The 15,680-nt window shown below is 52.8% G+C and overlaps 1 protein-coding gene across 2 annotated transcripts in view; it reads right to left on the reverse strand.

Annotated features, from left to right (window-relative positions):
- The window catches only part of LOC149428315 (centrosomal protein of 104 kDa-like), a 59,197-nt gene extending 47,371 nt beyond the window's left edge, over positions 1-11,826 (reverse strand). The window contains exons 1-3 of one of the 2 annotated variants that reach the window (XM_089667519.1): positions 11,624-11,826; positions 9,974-10,180; positions 7,411-7,527 (exon numbers count right to left, since the gene is read on the reverse strand). In XM_089667519.1, the coding sequence (XP_089523645.1) occupies positions 7,411-7,527; positions 9,974-10,180; positions 11,624-11,797 (498 nt within the window). In that variant the 5' untranslated portion in view covers positions 11,798-11,826. The remainder of the gene's footprint in view (positions 1-7,410; positions 7,528-9,973; positions 10,181-11,623) is intronic. The other variant, XM_089667520.1, reaches the window with a different exon arrangement.
- Positions 11,827-15,680: the final 3,854 nt, after the last annotated feature.

Raw genomic sequence — 15,680 nt, forward strand, 5'->3', positions numbered from 1 at the left:
AAGGGATTTTGGCTTCCTCAGGTAAGTTTTACCAAACTCCAATCTGGCTTCCAATAAGTTTCTGTGTCAGCAGTGGGGTCCTCCTGGGTCTCCCATCATATTTCTGTGTCAGCGGTGGGGTCCTCCTGGGTCTCCCATCATATTTCTGTGTCAGCAGTGGGGTCCTCCTGGGTCTCCCATCATATTTCTGTGTCAGCAGTGGGATCCTCCTGGGTCTCCCCCCATATTTCTGTGTCAGCAGTGGGGTCCTCCTGGGTCTCCTACCATATGTCTGTTCTGTCTCAGCAGTAGGGTCCTCCTGGGTCTCCCACCATATTTCTGTGTCAGCAGTGGGGTCCTCCTGGGTCTCCCCCCATATTTCTGTGTCTGTGGTGGGGTCCTCCTGGATCTCCTCCCATATTTCTGTGTCTGTGGTGGGGTCCTCCTGGGTCTCCTCCCATATTTCTGTGTCAGCAGTGAGGTCCTCCTGGGTCTCCTTCCATATTTCTGTGTCAGCAGTGGGGTCCTCCTGGGTCTCCTCCCATATTTCTGTGTCAGCAGTGAGGTCCTCCTGGGTCTCCTCCCATATTTCTGTGTCTGTGGTGGGGTCCTCCTGGGTCTCCTCCCATATTTCTGTGTCAGCAGTGGGGTCCTCCTGGGTCTTCTCCCATATTTCTGTGTCAGCAGTGGGGTCCTCCTGGGTCTCCTACCATATTTTTGAGTCAGCAGTGGGGTCCTCCTGGGTCTCCCCCCATATTTCTGTGTCTGTGGTGGGGTCCTCCTGGGTCTCCTCCCATATTTCTGTGTCTGTGGTGGGGTCCTCCTGGGTCTCCTCCCATATTTCTGTGTCAGCAGTGGGGTCCTCCTGGGTCTCCTTCCATATTTCTGTGTCTGTGGTGGGGTCCTCCTGGGTCTCCTCCCATATTTCTGTGTCAGCAGTGGGGTCCTCCTGGGTCTCCTACCATATTTTTGAGTCAGCAGTGGGGTCCTCCTGGGTCTCCTCCCATATTTCTGTGTCAGCAGTGGGGTCCTCCTGGGCCCCCTACCATAGCACCCCTTTTCATTCAGATGGCGACGTATAGTGGGGGCAGACATAGTTGTACCCGGTGCCTGAAGGTCAGCTGGAATTTGTCTGGAACTTGATTGAGGTTCTTCAGCCACCATTCCAACAATCCTTCGTTGCAATCTTTCATCGATTTTTCTTTCATCTTTGACCAGAGAGATTAGCTACAATGCAATGGGCTGGAAACTTCTTGACATTGTTGCGCACAGAAGACTAAGGAATATGAAGATCTCTGAAGATGAACTTGTAACCTTGAGGTTGTCCATGCTTTGCCACAATTGTTCTCCAATCCTCAGACAATTCTTTGCTGCTCTTCTTCTCCTCCATGCGGCACACGGAGACACCCAACAGAAAGGTGGAGGCCATTTTTCCCCATATTACTGATTGTCGGTGTGATTTCTATATTGTCATCACCTGGTCATGGATACGGGGGAGTTTAATGACAAATTACAGGAGCGTCACACACTTGGAATGCAACTATTTTACAAATTTTAGAAGGTGCCAATAATTTTGTCCATTTTGGGGGTTTTGTGTGGAATGGGTCAGATTTGGCTTTTTGTTTCTCCCCTTTTTTGTGTCACCAATACAAACCAAAGACTAAAACAGGAGAATGCCGAAACTTTTGTCATTGCAGCAATTTTCTGGGTGTATCAGCCACCCCTCTCTGCCAATCCCTCCACTGGCCTCCACCCCTCTCTGCCAATCCCTCCACTGGCCTCCATTCAGTGTCCTCCACCCCTCTCTGCCAATCCCTCCACTGGCCTCCATTCAGTGTCCTCCACCCCTCTCTCTGCCAATCCCTCCACTGGCCTCCATTCAGTATCCTCCACCCCTCTCTGCCAATCCCTCCACTGGCCTCCACTCAATGTCCTCCACCCCTCTCTGCCAATCCCTCTACTGACCTCCACTCAATGTCCTCCACCCCTCTCTGCCAATCCCTCCACTGACCTCCACTCAATGTCCTCCACCCCTCTCTGCCAATCCCTCCACTGGCCTCCATTCAGTGTCCTCCACCCCTCTCTGCCAATCCCTCCACTGGCCTCCATTCAGTGTCCTCCACCCCTCTCTCTGCCAATCCCTCCACTGGCCTCCATTCAGTGTCCTCCATCCCTCTCTTCCAATCCCTCCACTGGCCTCCATTCAGTGTCCTCCACCCCCATCTGCCAATCCCTCCACTGGCCTCCATTCAGTGTCCTCCACCCCTCTCTCTGCCAATCCCTCCACTGGCCTCCATTCAGTGTCCTCCATCCCTCTCTTCCAATCCCTCCACTGGCCTCCATTCAGCGTCCTCCACCCCCATCTGCCAATCCCTCCACTGGCCTCCATTCAGTGTCCTCCAACCCTCTCTGCCAATCCCTCCACTGGCCCCCATTCAGTGTCCTCCACCCCCATCTGCCAATCCCTCCACTGGCCTCCATTCAGTGTCCTCCAACCCTCTCTGCCAATCCCTCCACTGGCCTCCAGTGTCCTCCACCCCTCTCTGCCAATCCCTCCACTGGCCTCCATTCAGTGTCCTCCACCCCTCTCTGCCAATCCCTCCACTGGCCTCCATTCAGTGTCCTCCACCCCTCTCTGCCAATCCCTCCACTGGCCTCCACTCAGTGTCCTCCACCCCTCTCTGCCAATCCCTCCACTGGCCTCCATTCAGTGTCCTCCACCCCTCTCTGCCAATCCCTCCACTGGCTTCCCATTGCCCAACGGATAAAATTAAAAACATTAACAACTCTGCCCCAAATTACATCACCGATCTTGTCTCCAAATATCACCCAAACCGTCCTCTCCGCTCCTCACAAGACCTCCTGCTCTGTAGCTCCCTTGTCTCCTCCTCCCATGCTCATCTCCAGAGCTTCCCCCATCCTCTGGAACTCACTACCCCAATTTATCAGACTATTGCCTACTCTGCTCACTTTTAGGCGATCTCTGAAAACCGATCTCTTTAGGGAAGCCTATCCCACCCTCAGCTAATAATGGAATCGTCTATTCCTCCAACCAGTCCACCCCCCACAGTTACTACCTTTTGTACCACTAGCCCCTCCCTTTTAGATTGTAAGCTCCCAGGATCAGGCTCTCCTATCCCTCTTGTATTGAACTGTATTGTCTCCCTATATTTTGTGAAATGCTGAGCAAACTGTTGGCGCCATAAATCCGGTATATTAATAATAATAAAGTGGTGCGTTGTCTGACAGAAATGCCGGGGGGACGACAATATTTTATGATTACTTTGTGAAAAGGTCCAACATTTGGCTAAATATGAACTGAATGGACCTCCTCTGTGTAGTGTAATGGATTTCATTGCCGTGGCTTTGTAATGTATTTGCAGAGTGGTGCAGTTAGATGCAGTCAGTGGTCTCCCTGCAGTTAGATGCAGTCAGTGGTCTCCCTGCAGAGTTGGATGCAGTCAGTGGTCTCCCTGCAGAGTTGGATGCAGTCAGTGGTCTCCCTGCAGAGTTGGATGCAGTCAGTGGTCTCCCTGCAGAGGTAGATGCAGTCAGTGGTCTCCCTGCAGAGTTACATGCAGTCAGTGGTCTCCCTGCAGAGTTGGATGCAGTCAGTGGTCTCCCTGCAGAGTTACATGCAGTGAGTGGTCTCCCTGCAGAGTTACATGCAGTCAGTGGTCTCCCTGCAGAGTTGGATGCAGTCAGTGGTCTCCCTGCAGAGTTGGATGCAGTCAGTGGTCTCCCTGCAGAGTTGGATGCAGTCAGTGGTCTCCCTGCAGAGTTGGATGCAGTCAGTGGTCTCCCTGCAGAGGTAGATGCAGTCAGTGGTCTCCCTGCAGAGGTAGATGCAGTCAGTGGTCTCCCTGCAGAGGTAGATGCAGTCAGTGGTCTCCCTGCAGAGTTGGATGCAGTCAGTGGTCTCCCTGCAGAGTTGGATGCAGTCAGTGGTCTCCCTGCAGAGTTGGATGCAGTCAGTGGTCTCCCTGCAGAGTTGGATGCAGTCAGTGGTCTCCCTGCAGAGTTGGATGCAGTCAGTGGTCTCCCTGCAGAGTTGGATGCAGTCAGTGGTCTCCCTGCAGAGGTAGATGCAGTCAGTGGTCTCCCTGCAGAGGTAGATGCAGTCAGTGGTCTCCCTGCAGAGGTAGATGCAGTCAGTGGTCTCCCTGCAGAGGTAGATGCAGTCAGTGGTCTCCCTGCAGAGGAAGATGCAGTCAGTGGTCTCCCTGCAGAGTTAGATGCAGTCAGTGGTCTCCCTGCAGAGGTGGATGCAGTCAGTGGTCTCCCTGCAGAGGTGGATGCAGTCAGTGGTCTCCCTGCAGAGTTGGATGCAGTCAGTGGTCTCCCTGCAGAGTTGGATGCAGTCAGTGGTCTCCCTGCAGAGTTGGATGCAGTCAGTGGTCTCCCTGCAGAGTTGGATGCAGTCAGTGGTCTCCCTGCAGAGTTGGATGCAGTCAGTGGTCTCCCTGCAGAGTTGGATGCAGTCAGTGGTCTCCCTGCAGAGTTGGATGCAGTCAGTGGTCTCCCTGCAGAGTTGGATGCAGTCAGTGGTCTCCCTGCAGAGTTGGATGCAGTCAGTGGTCTCCCTGCAGAGGTAGATGCAGTCAGTGGTCTCCCTGCAGAGGTGGATGCAGTCAGTGGTCTCCCTGCAGAGTTGGATGCAGTCAGTGGTCTCCCTGCAGAGTTGGATGCAGTCAGTGGTCTCCCTGCAGAGGTAGATGCAGTCAGTGGTCTCCCTGCAGAGTTGGATGCAGTCAGTGGTCTCCCTGCAGAGTTGGATGCAGTCAGTGGTCTCCCTGCAGAGTTGGATGCAGTCAGTGGTCTCCCTGCAGAGTTGGATGCAGTCAGTGGTCTCACTGCAGAGTTGGATGCAGTCAGTGGTCTCCCTGCAGAGTTGGATGCAGTCAGTGGTCTCCCTGCAGAGGTAGATGCAGTCAGTGGTCTCCCTGCAGAGGTAGATGCAGTCAGTGGTCTCCCTGCAGAGGTTGATGCAGTCAGTGGTCTCCCTGCAGAGGTAGATGCAGTCAGTGGTCTCCCTGCAGAGGTAGATGCAGTCAGTGGTCTCCCTGCAGAGGTAGATGCAGTCAGTGGTCTCCCTGCAGAGTTAGATGCAGTCAGTGGTCTCCCTGCAGAGTTAGATGCAGTCAGTGGTCTCCCTGCAGAGGTGGATGCAGTCAGTGGTCTCCCTGCAGAGGTAGATGCAGTCAGTGGTCTCCCTGCAGAGGAAGATGCAGTCAGTGGTCTCCCTGCAGAGGAAGATGCAGTCAGTGGTCTCCCTGCAGAGTTAGATGCAGTCAGTGGTCTCCCTGCAGAGTTGGATGCAGTCAGTGGTCTCCCTGCAGAGTTGGATGCAGTCAGTGGTCTCCCTGCAGAGTTGGATGCAGTCAGTGGTCTCCCTGCAGAGTTGGATGCAGTCAGTGGTCTCCCTGCAGAGTTGGATGCAGTCAGTGGTCTCCCTGCAGAGGTAGATGCAGTCAGTGGTCTCCCTGCAGAGGTAGATGCAGTCAGTGGTCTCCCTGCAGAGGTAGATGCAGTCAGTGGTCTCCCTGCAGAGGTAGATGCAGTCAGTGGTCTCCCTGCAGAGGAAGATGCAGTCAGTGGTCTCCCTGCAGAGTTAGATGCAGTCAGTGGTCTCCCTGCAGAGGTGGATGCAGTCAGTGGTCTCCCTGCAGAGGTGGATGCAGTCAGTGGTCTCCCTGCAGAGTTGGATGCAGTCAGTGGTCTCCCTGCAGAGTTGGATGCAGTCAGTGGTCTCCCTGCAGAGTTGGATGCAGTCAGTGGTCTCCCTGCAGAGTTGGATGCAGTCAGTGGTCTCCCTGCAGAGCTGGATGCAGTCAGTGGTCTCCCTGCAGAGTTGGATGCAGTCAGTGGTCTCCCTGCAGAGTTGGATGCAGTCAGTGGTCTCCCTGCAGAGTTGGATGCAGTCAGTGGTCTCCCTGCAGAGTTGGATGCAGTCAGTGGTCTCCCTGCAGAGTTGGATGCAGTCAGTGGTCTCCCTGCAGAGGTAGATGCAGTCAGTGGTCTCCCTGCAGAGGTGGATGCAGTCAGTGGTCTCCCTGCAGAGTTGGATGCAGTCAGTGGTCTCCCTGCAGAGTTGGATGCAGTCAGTGGTCTCCCTGCAGAGGTAGATGCAGTCAGTGGTCTCCCTGCAGAGTTGGATGCAGTCAGTGGTCTCCCTGCAGAGTTGGATGCAGTCAGTGGTCTCCCTGCAGAGTTGGATGCAGTCAGTGGTCTCCCTGCAGAGTTGGATGCAGTCAGTGGTCTCACTGCAGAGTTGGATGCAGTCAGTGGTCTCCCTGCAGAGTTGGATGCAGTCAGTGGTCTCCCTGCAGAGGTAGATGCAGTCAGTGGTCTCCCTGCAGAGGTAGATGCAGTCAGTGGTCTCCCTGCAGAGGTTGATGCAGTCAGTGGTCTCCCTGCAGAGGTAGATGCAGTCAGTGGTCTCCCTGCAGAGGTAGATGCAGTCAGTGGTCTCCCTGCAGAGGTAGATGCAGTCAGTGGTCTCCCTGCAGAGTTAGATGCAGTCAGTGGTCTCCCTGCAGAGTTAGATGCAGTCAGTGGTCTCCCTGCAGAGTTGGATGCAGTCAGTGGTCTCCCTGCAGAGTTGGATGCAGTCAGTGGTCTCCCTGCAGAGTTGGATGCAGTCAGTGGTCTCCCTGCAGAGGTAGATGCAGTCAGTGGTCTCCCTGCAGAGGTAGATGCAGTCAGTGGTCTCCCTGCAGAGGTAGATGCAGTCAGTGGTCTCCCTGCAGAGGTAGATGCAGTCAGTGGTCTCCCTGCAGAGGTAGATGCAGTCAGTGGTCTCCCTGCAGAGGTAGATGCAGTCAGTGGTCTCCCTGCAGAGTTAGATGCAGTCAGTGGTCTCCCTGCAGAGTTGGATGCAGTCAGTGGTCTCCCTGCAGAGTTGGATGCAGTCAGTGGTCTCCCTGCAGAGTTGGATGCAGTCAGTGGTCTCCCTGCAGAGTTGGATGCAGTCAGTGGTCTCCCTGCAGAGTTGGATGCAGTCAGTGGTCTCCCTGCAGAGTTGGATGCAGTCAGTGGTCTCCCTGCAGAGTTGGATGCAGTCAGTGGTCTCCCTGCAGAGTTGGATGCAGTCAGTGGTCTCCCTGCAGAGGTAGATGCAGTCAGTGGTCTCCCTGCAGAGGTAGATGCAGTCAGTGGTCTCCCTGCAGAGTTGGATGCAGTCAGTGGTCTCCCTGCAGAGTTGGATGCAGTCAGTGGTCTCCCTGCAGAGTTGGATGCAGTCAGTGGTCTCCCTGCCTGATGATGGATCTGTTGCTCGGTGTGCTGTCTTCTGTCCGCCCTCTCCTGGGTTATTTCATACTATGGATGTGTAAATGGAAAGAACAAGACCAGGAGATCTGCAGGCGAGGATTTCCATGAGACACGATACTCAATACCGAGTCCAAAGTATACATCCCTGCTGGTCCGCACCTTGCCAGTCTGAACCTCAGACTGAATGTCCTTCAGAGCTGCCAGCTGTTCCTGAAGAGCTCGGATCTCCTCCTTCTTCTGCCTTTCCGCCTCCTCCGCAGCCGCCCTCTTCTGAGCCTGACCACACGGTAGATTAAAGGAGAATTACATCTACTACACGCTCTTCAACTAAGAGTGAAACGCCAAAACCAACGCATTGTAATCATTTCTCAGCATGATTTGTGTCAAGGACCTGAACTTGATACGCTAAGGGTTCATTCAGACAGAAGCTAGGACCCGTCCTCCATTGTGAGCCGCATTTTGCTGCTCGTGCACTCACCTTGGAAATGAATGCTGGCAGGCCATACAAGTGGATGTACAGGGGTTAGACAAATATATGGAAACACTCCATGATATGCAGGTGTGAAAGTGACGCCATGTTTGGCGAAGAAAGCAGAAGTGGTGGAACATATTTTTGCTTCTGCTGTGTGATGAGACACCTAGCTAACAGGTGGGAAGCCTCACTTTGCTGATTTACTGCGTGCGCTGCTCGTAATACAGTCATGCCAGGGCTTACTGAGCTTCAAAGAGGGCAGATTGTTGGTGCCTCTGTGACTGAAGTCACCAATTTATTTGCAGTTTCGGACGGTATAGTATCAAAGGTTATGGCGGCGTATAGTTTCTGGGAAAACGTTGTCTGATAAGCATAGGCGCGATCCACGTGGTCAACTGGCCGAAAGACAAAAATTACATTTGCGCAGGATCAGGCAGGGAGACCACTGACTGCGTCTATCCCGGAAAAAGAAAACAACAAAAGTGACTGCAGTGCTCAATCCCAGTCTCATGAAGATTGAGCTCTGCAGTCGCTTTTGCAGCGGTTGTTTTCTTATTCCGGGTCACAATCCTGCGCAATGTCCTTTTGTCTCTTTCAGTCAGTTGACCACGTGGACCGCGCCTATGCTTCCCCGACAAGGTTTTCCCGGCAACTATATAAGCTGTCATTACTTTTGATACTATACCACGGCAAATAAACTGTCAAAGCAGTTTGCTATGGGGGCTCCCAAGCAGGCTTGCTCCTGAGCCACTGCTCTGTGTGGAACCTCCCCCCACACACACACACACTCTCTCTTCATTGGCTCACTGGCTGTGATTGAGCAAATGTTCCCCATTGCTGTCTCAGCCAACGAGGAAGAGACCTGAGAGAGCGCACTGCTGGACTGGGGAGAGAGCGCACTGCTGGACTGGGAAGAAAGCGCACGGCTGGACTGGGGAGAGAGCGCACGGCTGGACTGGGGAGAGAGCGCACGGCTGGACTGGGGAGAGGGCGCACGGCTGGACTGGGGAGAGGGCGCACGGCTGGACTGGGGAGAGGGCGCACGGCTGGACTGGGGAGAGGGCGCACGGCTGGACTGGGGAGAGGGCGCACGGCTGGACTGGGGAGAGGGCGCACGGCTGGACTGGGGAGAGGGCGCACGGCTGGACTGGGGAGAGGGCGCACGGCTGGACTGGGGAGAGGGCGCACGGCTGGACTGGGGAGAGAGCGCACGGCTGGACTGGGGAGAGAGCGCACGGCTGGACTGGGGAGAGAGCGCACGGCTGGACTGGGGAGAGAGCGCACGGCTGGACTGGGGAGAGAGCGCACGGCTGGACTGGGGAGAGAGCGCACGGCTGGACTGGGGAGAGAGCGCACGGCTGGACTGGGGAGAGAGCGCACGGCTGGATTGGGGAGAGAGCACATTTCCGGATTGGGGAAAGAACACATGGCTGGATTGGGGAGAGAGCGCATTGCTGGATTGGGGAGAGAGCGCATTGCCGGATTGGGAAGAGAGCGCATGGCTGGTTTGAGGAGAGAGCGCATGGCTGGATTGGGGAGAGAGCGCATTGCCGGATTGGGGAGAGAGCGCATTGCCGGATTGGGGAGAGAGCACATTGCCGGATTGGGGAGAGAACGCATTGCCGGATTGGGGAGAGAGCGCATTGCTGGATTGAGGAGAGAGCGCATGGCTGGATTGGGGAGAGAGCGCATTGCCGGATTGGGGAGAGAGCGCATTGCTGGATTGGGGAGAGAGCGCTTGGCAGGATTGGGGAGAGAGCGCATTGCCGGATTGGGGAAAGAGCACATTGCTGGATTGGGGAAAGAGCACATTGCCGGATTGGGGAGAGAGCACATTTCCGGATTGGGGAGAGAGCGCATTGCCGGATTGGGGAGAGAACACATTGCCGGATTGGGGAAAGAACACATGGTTGGATTGGGGAGAGAGCACATTGCCGGATTGGGGAGAGAACACATTGCCGGATTGGGGAGAGAACACATTGCCGGATTGGGGAGAGAGCGCATTGCTGGATTGGGGAAAGAGCACATTGCTGGATTGGGATGGAGCTCAGGTAAGTATTAGGTGGGCTGTGGGGGGAGGGTCTGCATAGAATGCATGTAGGTAAAAAAACCTTGAGCCTTTGCAACCACTTTAATTCAGAACCCCGTAATGTCCTACTTCAAGTTTTAGAGACCAGATGCCAGTATGTGGGAGTAGATGAAGAATGGAAGACCTCTACAGCTGCCATACATCCTGCTTTCCATTCTCACCTTTAGCTCCGGCTCTGTAGGGCGGCCATCTATTTTGGCAAATCCATCAAACAGCGTCTTGTAGAGGATGTTTTTGCGGGTGCTGGCATCATCGGGCGGCATGTGCTCCAGGACCTGAGAGCGGTTTAGCTGGTACAAGTAGAGCATAATACGCACGGCTTTGTCGCGCACCTCCGCCGTTGTGTAATCCAGCGCACCTATTGCAAACTGAAGACAAACAAACATGGAAGTCATTACATCAATGGATCTAACCACCTTCTTTACAAGTAGAAATGATGTAATAATTAACCCCTTCAGGAACATTGCCAAAGCCTAGACTTACCTACAATAGGAGTCACGTTTTTTTACTGCTACTCACAAATTAAAGGCAATATTTGCGGCTCTTATAGATGCGGTGCGCACCATAATGAAAATAGAGAATCAGACTGTTGCTTCCACCAGGGCCGTTTTCAGTCCTTTAGAGTCCCTAAAGCCACAAAGAGCTTTCCAATGTACCTCCTGTCCCCACTCCCTCTCTAGGCGACTCTGTTGGATCCGAATTCGATTCTCACTGCATTTCAGAAACCACCCGTTGAGCCCATGTGAGACAGTTTTTCCCCCTGATGAAGTAATGTACGTCTGTGACGAAACGCGTATGGGAGGGGCTTTTTGGAAGACATTAAGACGCTAGGAAGAGCACGGTGTGGTGTGGTAAAACAATAAGAGAATGCTAATACACACAACGCTTTATTAGTGATGCACTGAAATGAAAATTCTGGTGCCGAAACCGAAAATTCAAAATGCGCAGTTTTTAAAAATGAATATATATTTTTTGAAAAAATACACTTTGATTAAAAAAAAAACAAAAACAAAAAATATATACCCCAATTTTTTGGTAAAATATGAAAGCGGATGTTACGGCGAGTAAATAGATACCCGACATATCCCGTTTTAAAATTTTGCATGCTCGTCGAATGGCGTGAAACTGCGGTACTTAAAAATCTCCATGGGGGATGCTTGAAAAAGTTCTCCAGGTTAGCGGTGTAAAGTTACAGAGGAGGTCTAGTGCAGGAATTATTGCTCTTGCTCTGACGTTTGTGACGATACCTCACGTGTGTGGTTTGAACACCATTTACATATGTGGGTGTGGTCTATGTATGCGTTCACCACGGGGGAGCTTTAAACTTTTTAAAAAACATTTATTTAATGGGTTTTTTTTTGCACTGTCCCTTTAAAAAAAATTGTAATCACTTTTATTCTTACCACAGGAAATGCATGCATCCCTTGTGATAGAAATAGTGACAGGTCCTCTTTATGGAGGGATATGGGGTCACTAAGACCTCCTACATCTCTCCTCTGCAATGTAAAGCATTGGATCAAAAAAAAAAAAAAAAAAGGCGTTGATCTAGTGCTTTAAAAAAAAAATGGCCGGAACGGGAAGTGACATCGCTCTGGTCATCCAAGGACATAGAGATGAGTGGCAGCCATCTTTCCTTCACTCATCTCTATGCCCAGCGTCGGGGTCGATGGTTTCTCAGGTGGCGGAGAGTGACTTAACCACTTCCCGTCCAATGTATAGAAAAGGCCGGAAGGGAGCAGTGCAGTGGTGGGTGCGGAACACCATTCGCTGTACGGGACCTCTATGGCCCTGAGCCGAGTACCAATCCTCACCTTCATGACTTTGTCAACCGTAAAGCCGGAGTTATCCACACCCAGCTCCTTCAGCAGGTTCTCCACAAGCTCCACCTGGCTCAGGGCCAGCCTTGACGGTATTGTTCCCTTCAGTGGCTGAACCAAATGAATGGGAACCATCTGTAGAGGTTTCACTTCTTTAAAAATCGCCATTTCCTGCAAGACAAATCATTAGCACATCAGTAATCATATACAATCGCTGGCCACTTTATTAGGTCCACCATGCTAGTGCCAAGAAAATCTCCCCCGCACCATGACACCACCACCAGCCTGAACCGCTGATACAAGGCAGGATGGATCCACCACACCATGACACAAAGACCTCCAGCCTGAACCCCTGATACAAGGCAGGATGGATCCACCACACCATGACACCATCACCTCCAGCCTGAACCCCTGATACAAGGCAGGATGGATCCACCACACCATGACACCTCCACCACCAGGCTGAACCATTGATACAAGGCAGGATGGATCCACCACACCATGACACAAAGACCTCCAGCCTGAACCCCTGATACAAGGCAGAATGAATCCCTCACACCATGACACCCCCACCATCAGCCTGAACCGTTGATACAAGGCAGGATGGATCCACCACACCATGACACCACCACCACCAGCCTGAACCATTGATACAAGGCAGGATGGATCCACAACACCATGACACCACCACCACCATCCTGAACCGCTGATACAAGGCAGGATGGAATCCATCACACCATGACACCACCACCACCAGCCTGAACCATTGATACAAGGCAGGATGGATCCACAACACCATGACACCACCACCACCATCCTGAACCGCTGATACAAGGCAGGATGGATCCACCACACCATGACACAAAGACCTCCAGCCTGAACCCCTGATACAAGGCAGAATGAATCCCCCACACCATGACACCACCACCACCAGTCTGAACCGCTGATACAAGGCAGGATGAATCCCCACACCATGACACCACCACCACCAGCCTGAACCCCTGATACAAGGCAGGATGGATCCCCCGCACCATGACACCACCACCACCAGCCTGAACCGCTGATACAAGGCAGGATGGATCCCCCACACCATGACACCATCACCACCACCAGCCTGAACCATTGATACAAGGCAGGATGGATCCACCGCACCATGACACCACCACCACCAGCCTGAACCCCTGATACAAGGCAGGATGGATCCACCACACCATGACACCACCACCAGCCTGAACCGCTGATACAAGGCAGGATGGATCCACCACACCATGACACCACCACCAGCCTGAACCGCTGATACAAGGCAGGATGGATCCACCACACCATGACACCTCCACCACCAACCTGAACCATTGATACAAGGCAGGATGGATCCACCACACCATGACACCACCACCATCAGCCTGAACCGTTGATACAAGGCAGGATGGATCCACCACACCATGACACCACCACCACCAGCCTGAGTCATTGATACAAGGCAGGATGGATCCCCACACCATGACACCACCACCACCAGACTGAACCGCTGATACAAGGCAGGATGGATCCACCACACCATGACACCATCACCACCACCAGCCTGAACAGCTGATACAAGGCAGGATGGATCCACCACACCATGACACCACCACCACCAGCCTGTGCCATTGATACCAGGCAGGATGGATCCATGCTTTTCATGTTGTTTACACCAAATTCTGACCCTACCATCTGAATGTCACAGCTGAAATCCAGACCAGGAAAATGTTTTTCCAATCTTCTATTGTTCAAATGGCAAAAGATCCTTCCCCCCCCTGCATTTTCACTTCACCCAGAAAATTGCTGCAGTGACAAATGTTTCAGCGTTCTCATGTTTATTTGTTTGGTTTGTATTGGTGACACAAAAAAGTGGAGAAACAAAAAGTCAAATCTGACACATTCCACACAAAGCCCCCAAAAATGGACCGGACAAAATAATTAGCAGCTTCTCAAAATTATAGGAATTAATTGCATTCCAAGTTTGTGACTCTCCTGTAATTTGTCATTAAACTCCCCCGTATCCATGACCAGGAGCTGACAACATAGAAATCCACCGACAACCGGGTACAATGGGGAAATTGGCTCAACCTTTTTGTTGTGTGTCTCTGTGTGCCACATGGAGCATGGAGGAGAGAAAGAGCAGCAAATGTCTGAGGATTGGAGAACAACAATTGTGCCAAAGCATGGACAACCTCAAGGTTACAAGTCCATCTCCAGAGATCCTAATGTTCCTGTGTCCACTGTGCGCAACATTGTTACGTTTCCAGCCCATGGCACTGTAGTTAATCTCCCTGGATGTGGACAAAAGAGAAAAATTGATCAAAGATTTGCAACAAAGGATTGTTGGAATGGTGGCTGAAGAACCTCCATCAACTTCCAGACAAATTCAAGCTGACCCTATGGTAGGAGACCCAGGAGGACCCCACTGCTGACACAGAAATATGGTAGGAGACCCAGGAGGACCCCACTGCTGACACAGAAATATGGTGGGAGACCCACGAGGACCCCACTGCTTACAGAAATATGGTAGGAGACCCAGGAGGACCCCACTGCTGACACAGAAATATGGGAGGAGACCCAGGAGGACCCCACTGCTGACACAGAAATATGGAGGAGACCCAGGAGGACCCCACTGCTGACACAGAAATATGGGAGGAGACCCAGGAGGACCCCACTGCTGACACAGAAATATGGTAGGAGACCCAGGAGGACCCCACTGCTGACACAGAAATATGGTAGGAGACCCAGGAGGACCCCACTGCTGACACAGAAATATGGGGGAGACCAAGGAGGACCCCACTGCTGACACAGAAATATGGTAGGAGACCCAGGAGGACCCCACCGCTGACACAGAAATATGGGAGGAGACCCAGGAGGACCCCACCGCTGACACAGAAATATGGGAGGAGACCCAGGAGGACCCCACCGCTGACACAGAAATATGGGAGGAGACCCAGGAGGACCCCACTGCTTACAGAAATATGGGAGGAGACCCAGGAGGACCCCACTGCTGACACAGAAATATGGTAGGAGACCCAGGAGGACCCCGCCGCTGACACAGAAATATGGGGGGAGACCAAGGAGGACCCCACTGCTGACACAGAAATATGGTAGGAGACCCAGGAGGACCCCACCGCTGACACAGAAATATGGAGGAGACCCAGGAGGACCCCACCGCTGACACAGAAATATGGGAGGAGACCCAGGAGGACCCCACCGCTGACACAGAAATATGGGAGGAGACCCAGGAGGACCCACTGCTTACAGAAATATGGGAGGAGACCCAGGAGGACCCCACTGCTGACACAGAAATATGGTAGGAGACCCAGGAGGACCCCACTGCTGACACAGAAATATGGTGGGAGACCTACGAGGACCCCACTGCTTACAGAAATATGGTAGGAGACCCAGGAGGACCCCACTGCTGACACAGAAATATGGTAGGAGACCCAGGAGGACCCCACTGCTGACACAGAAATATGGTGGGAGACCCAGGAGGACCCCACTGCTGACACAGAAATATGGGAGGAGACCCAGGAGGATCCCACCGCTGACACAGAAAATGAGAGGAGACCCAGGAGGACCCCACCGCTGACAAAGAAATATGGGAGGAGACCCAGGAGGACCCCACTGCTGACACAGAAATATGGTGGGAGACCCAGGAGGACCCCACCGCTGACACAGAAATATGGGAGGGGACCCAGGAGGACCCCACTGCTGACACTGAAATATGGGAGGAGACCCAGGAGGACCCCACCGCTGACACAGAAACTTGGAAGCCAGATTGGAGTTCCCAAAACTTACCTGAGGAAGTCAAAATCATTTTGGGACAATGTGCTGCGGACAGACGAAACACAATTACAGATTTTTTGTAAAGCCCATCATTCTACTGTTTTCTAAAAAGCAATGAGGCCTTTACAGAAAAGAATCCAGTCCCTCCAGTCACACATGGTGGGGGGTCACTGATGGTTTGGGGTTCCTTTGCTCCTTCAGGCACTGGATGTCTTATGAAATCTGAAGACTACCAAAG

This window comes from Staurois parvus, unplaced genomic scaffold, assembly GCF_062004578.1.
Source record: "Staurois parvus isolate SC_StPar_1 unplaced genomic scaffold, SC_StPar_1.0 ptg003322l, whole genome shotgun sequence".
Lineage (NCBI taxonomy): Eukaryota > Metazoa > Chordata > Amphibia > Anura > Ranidae > Staurois > Staurois parvus.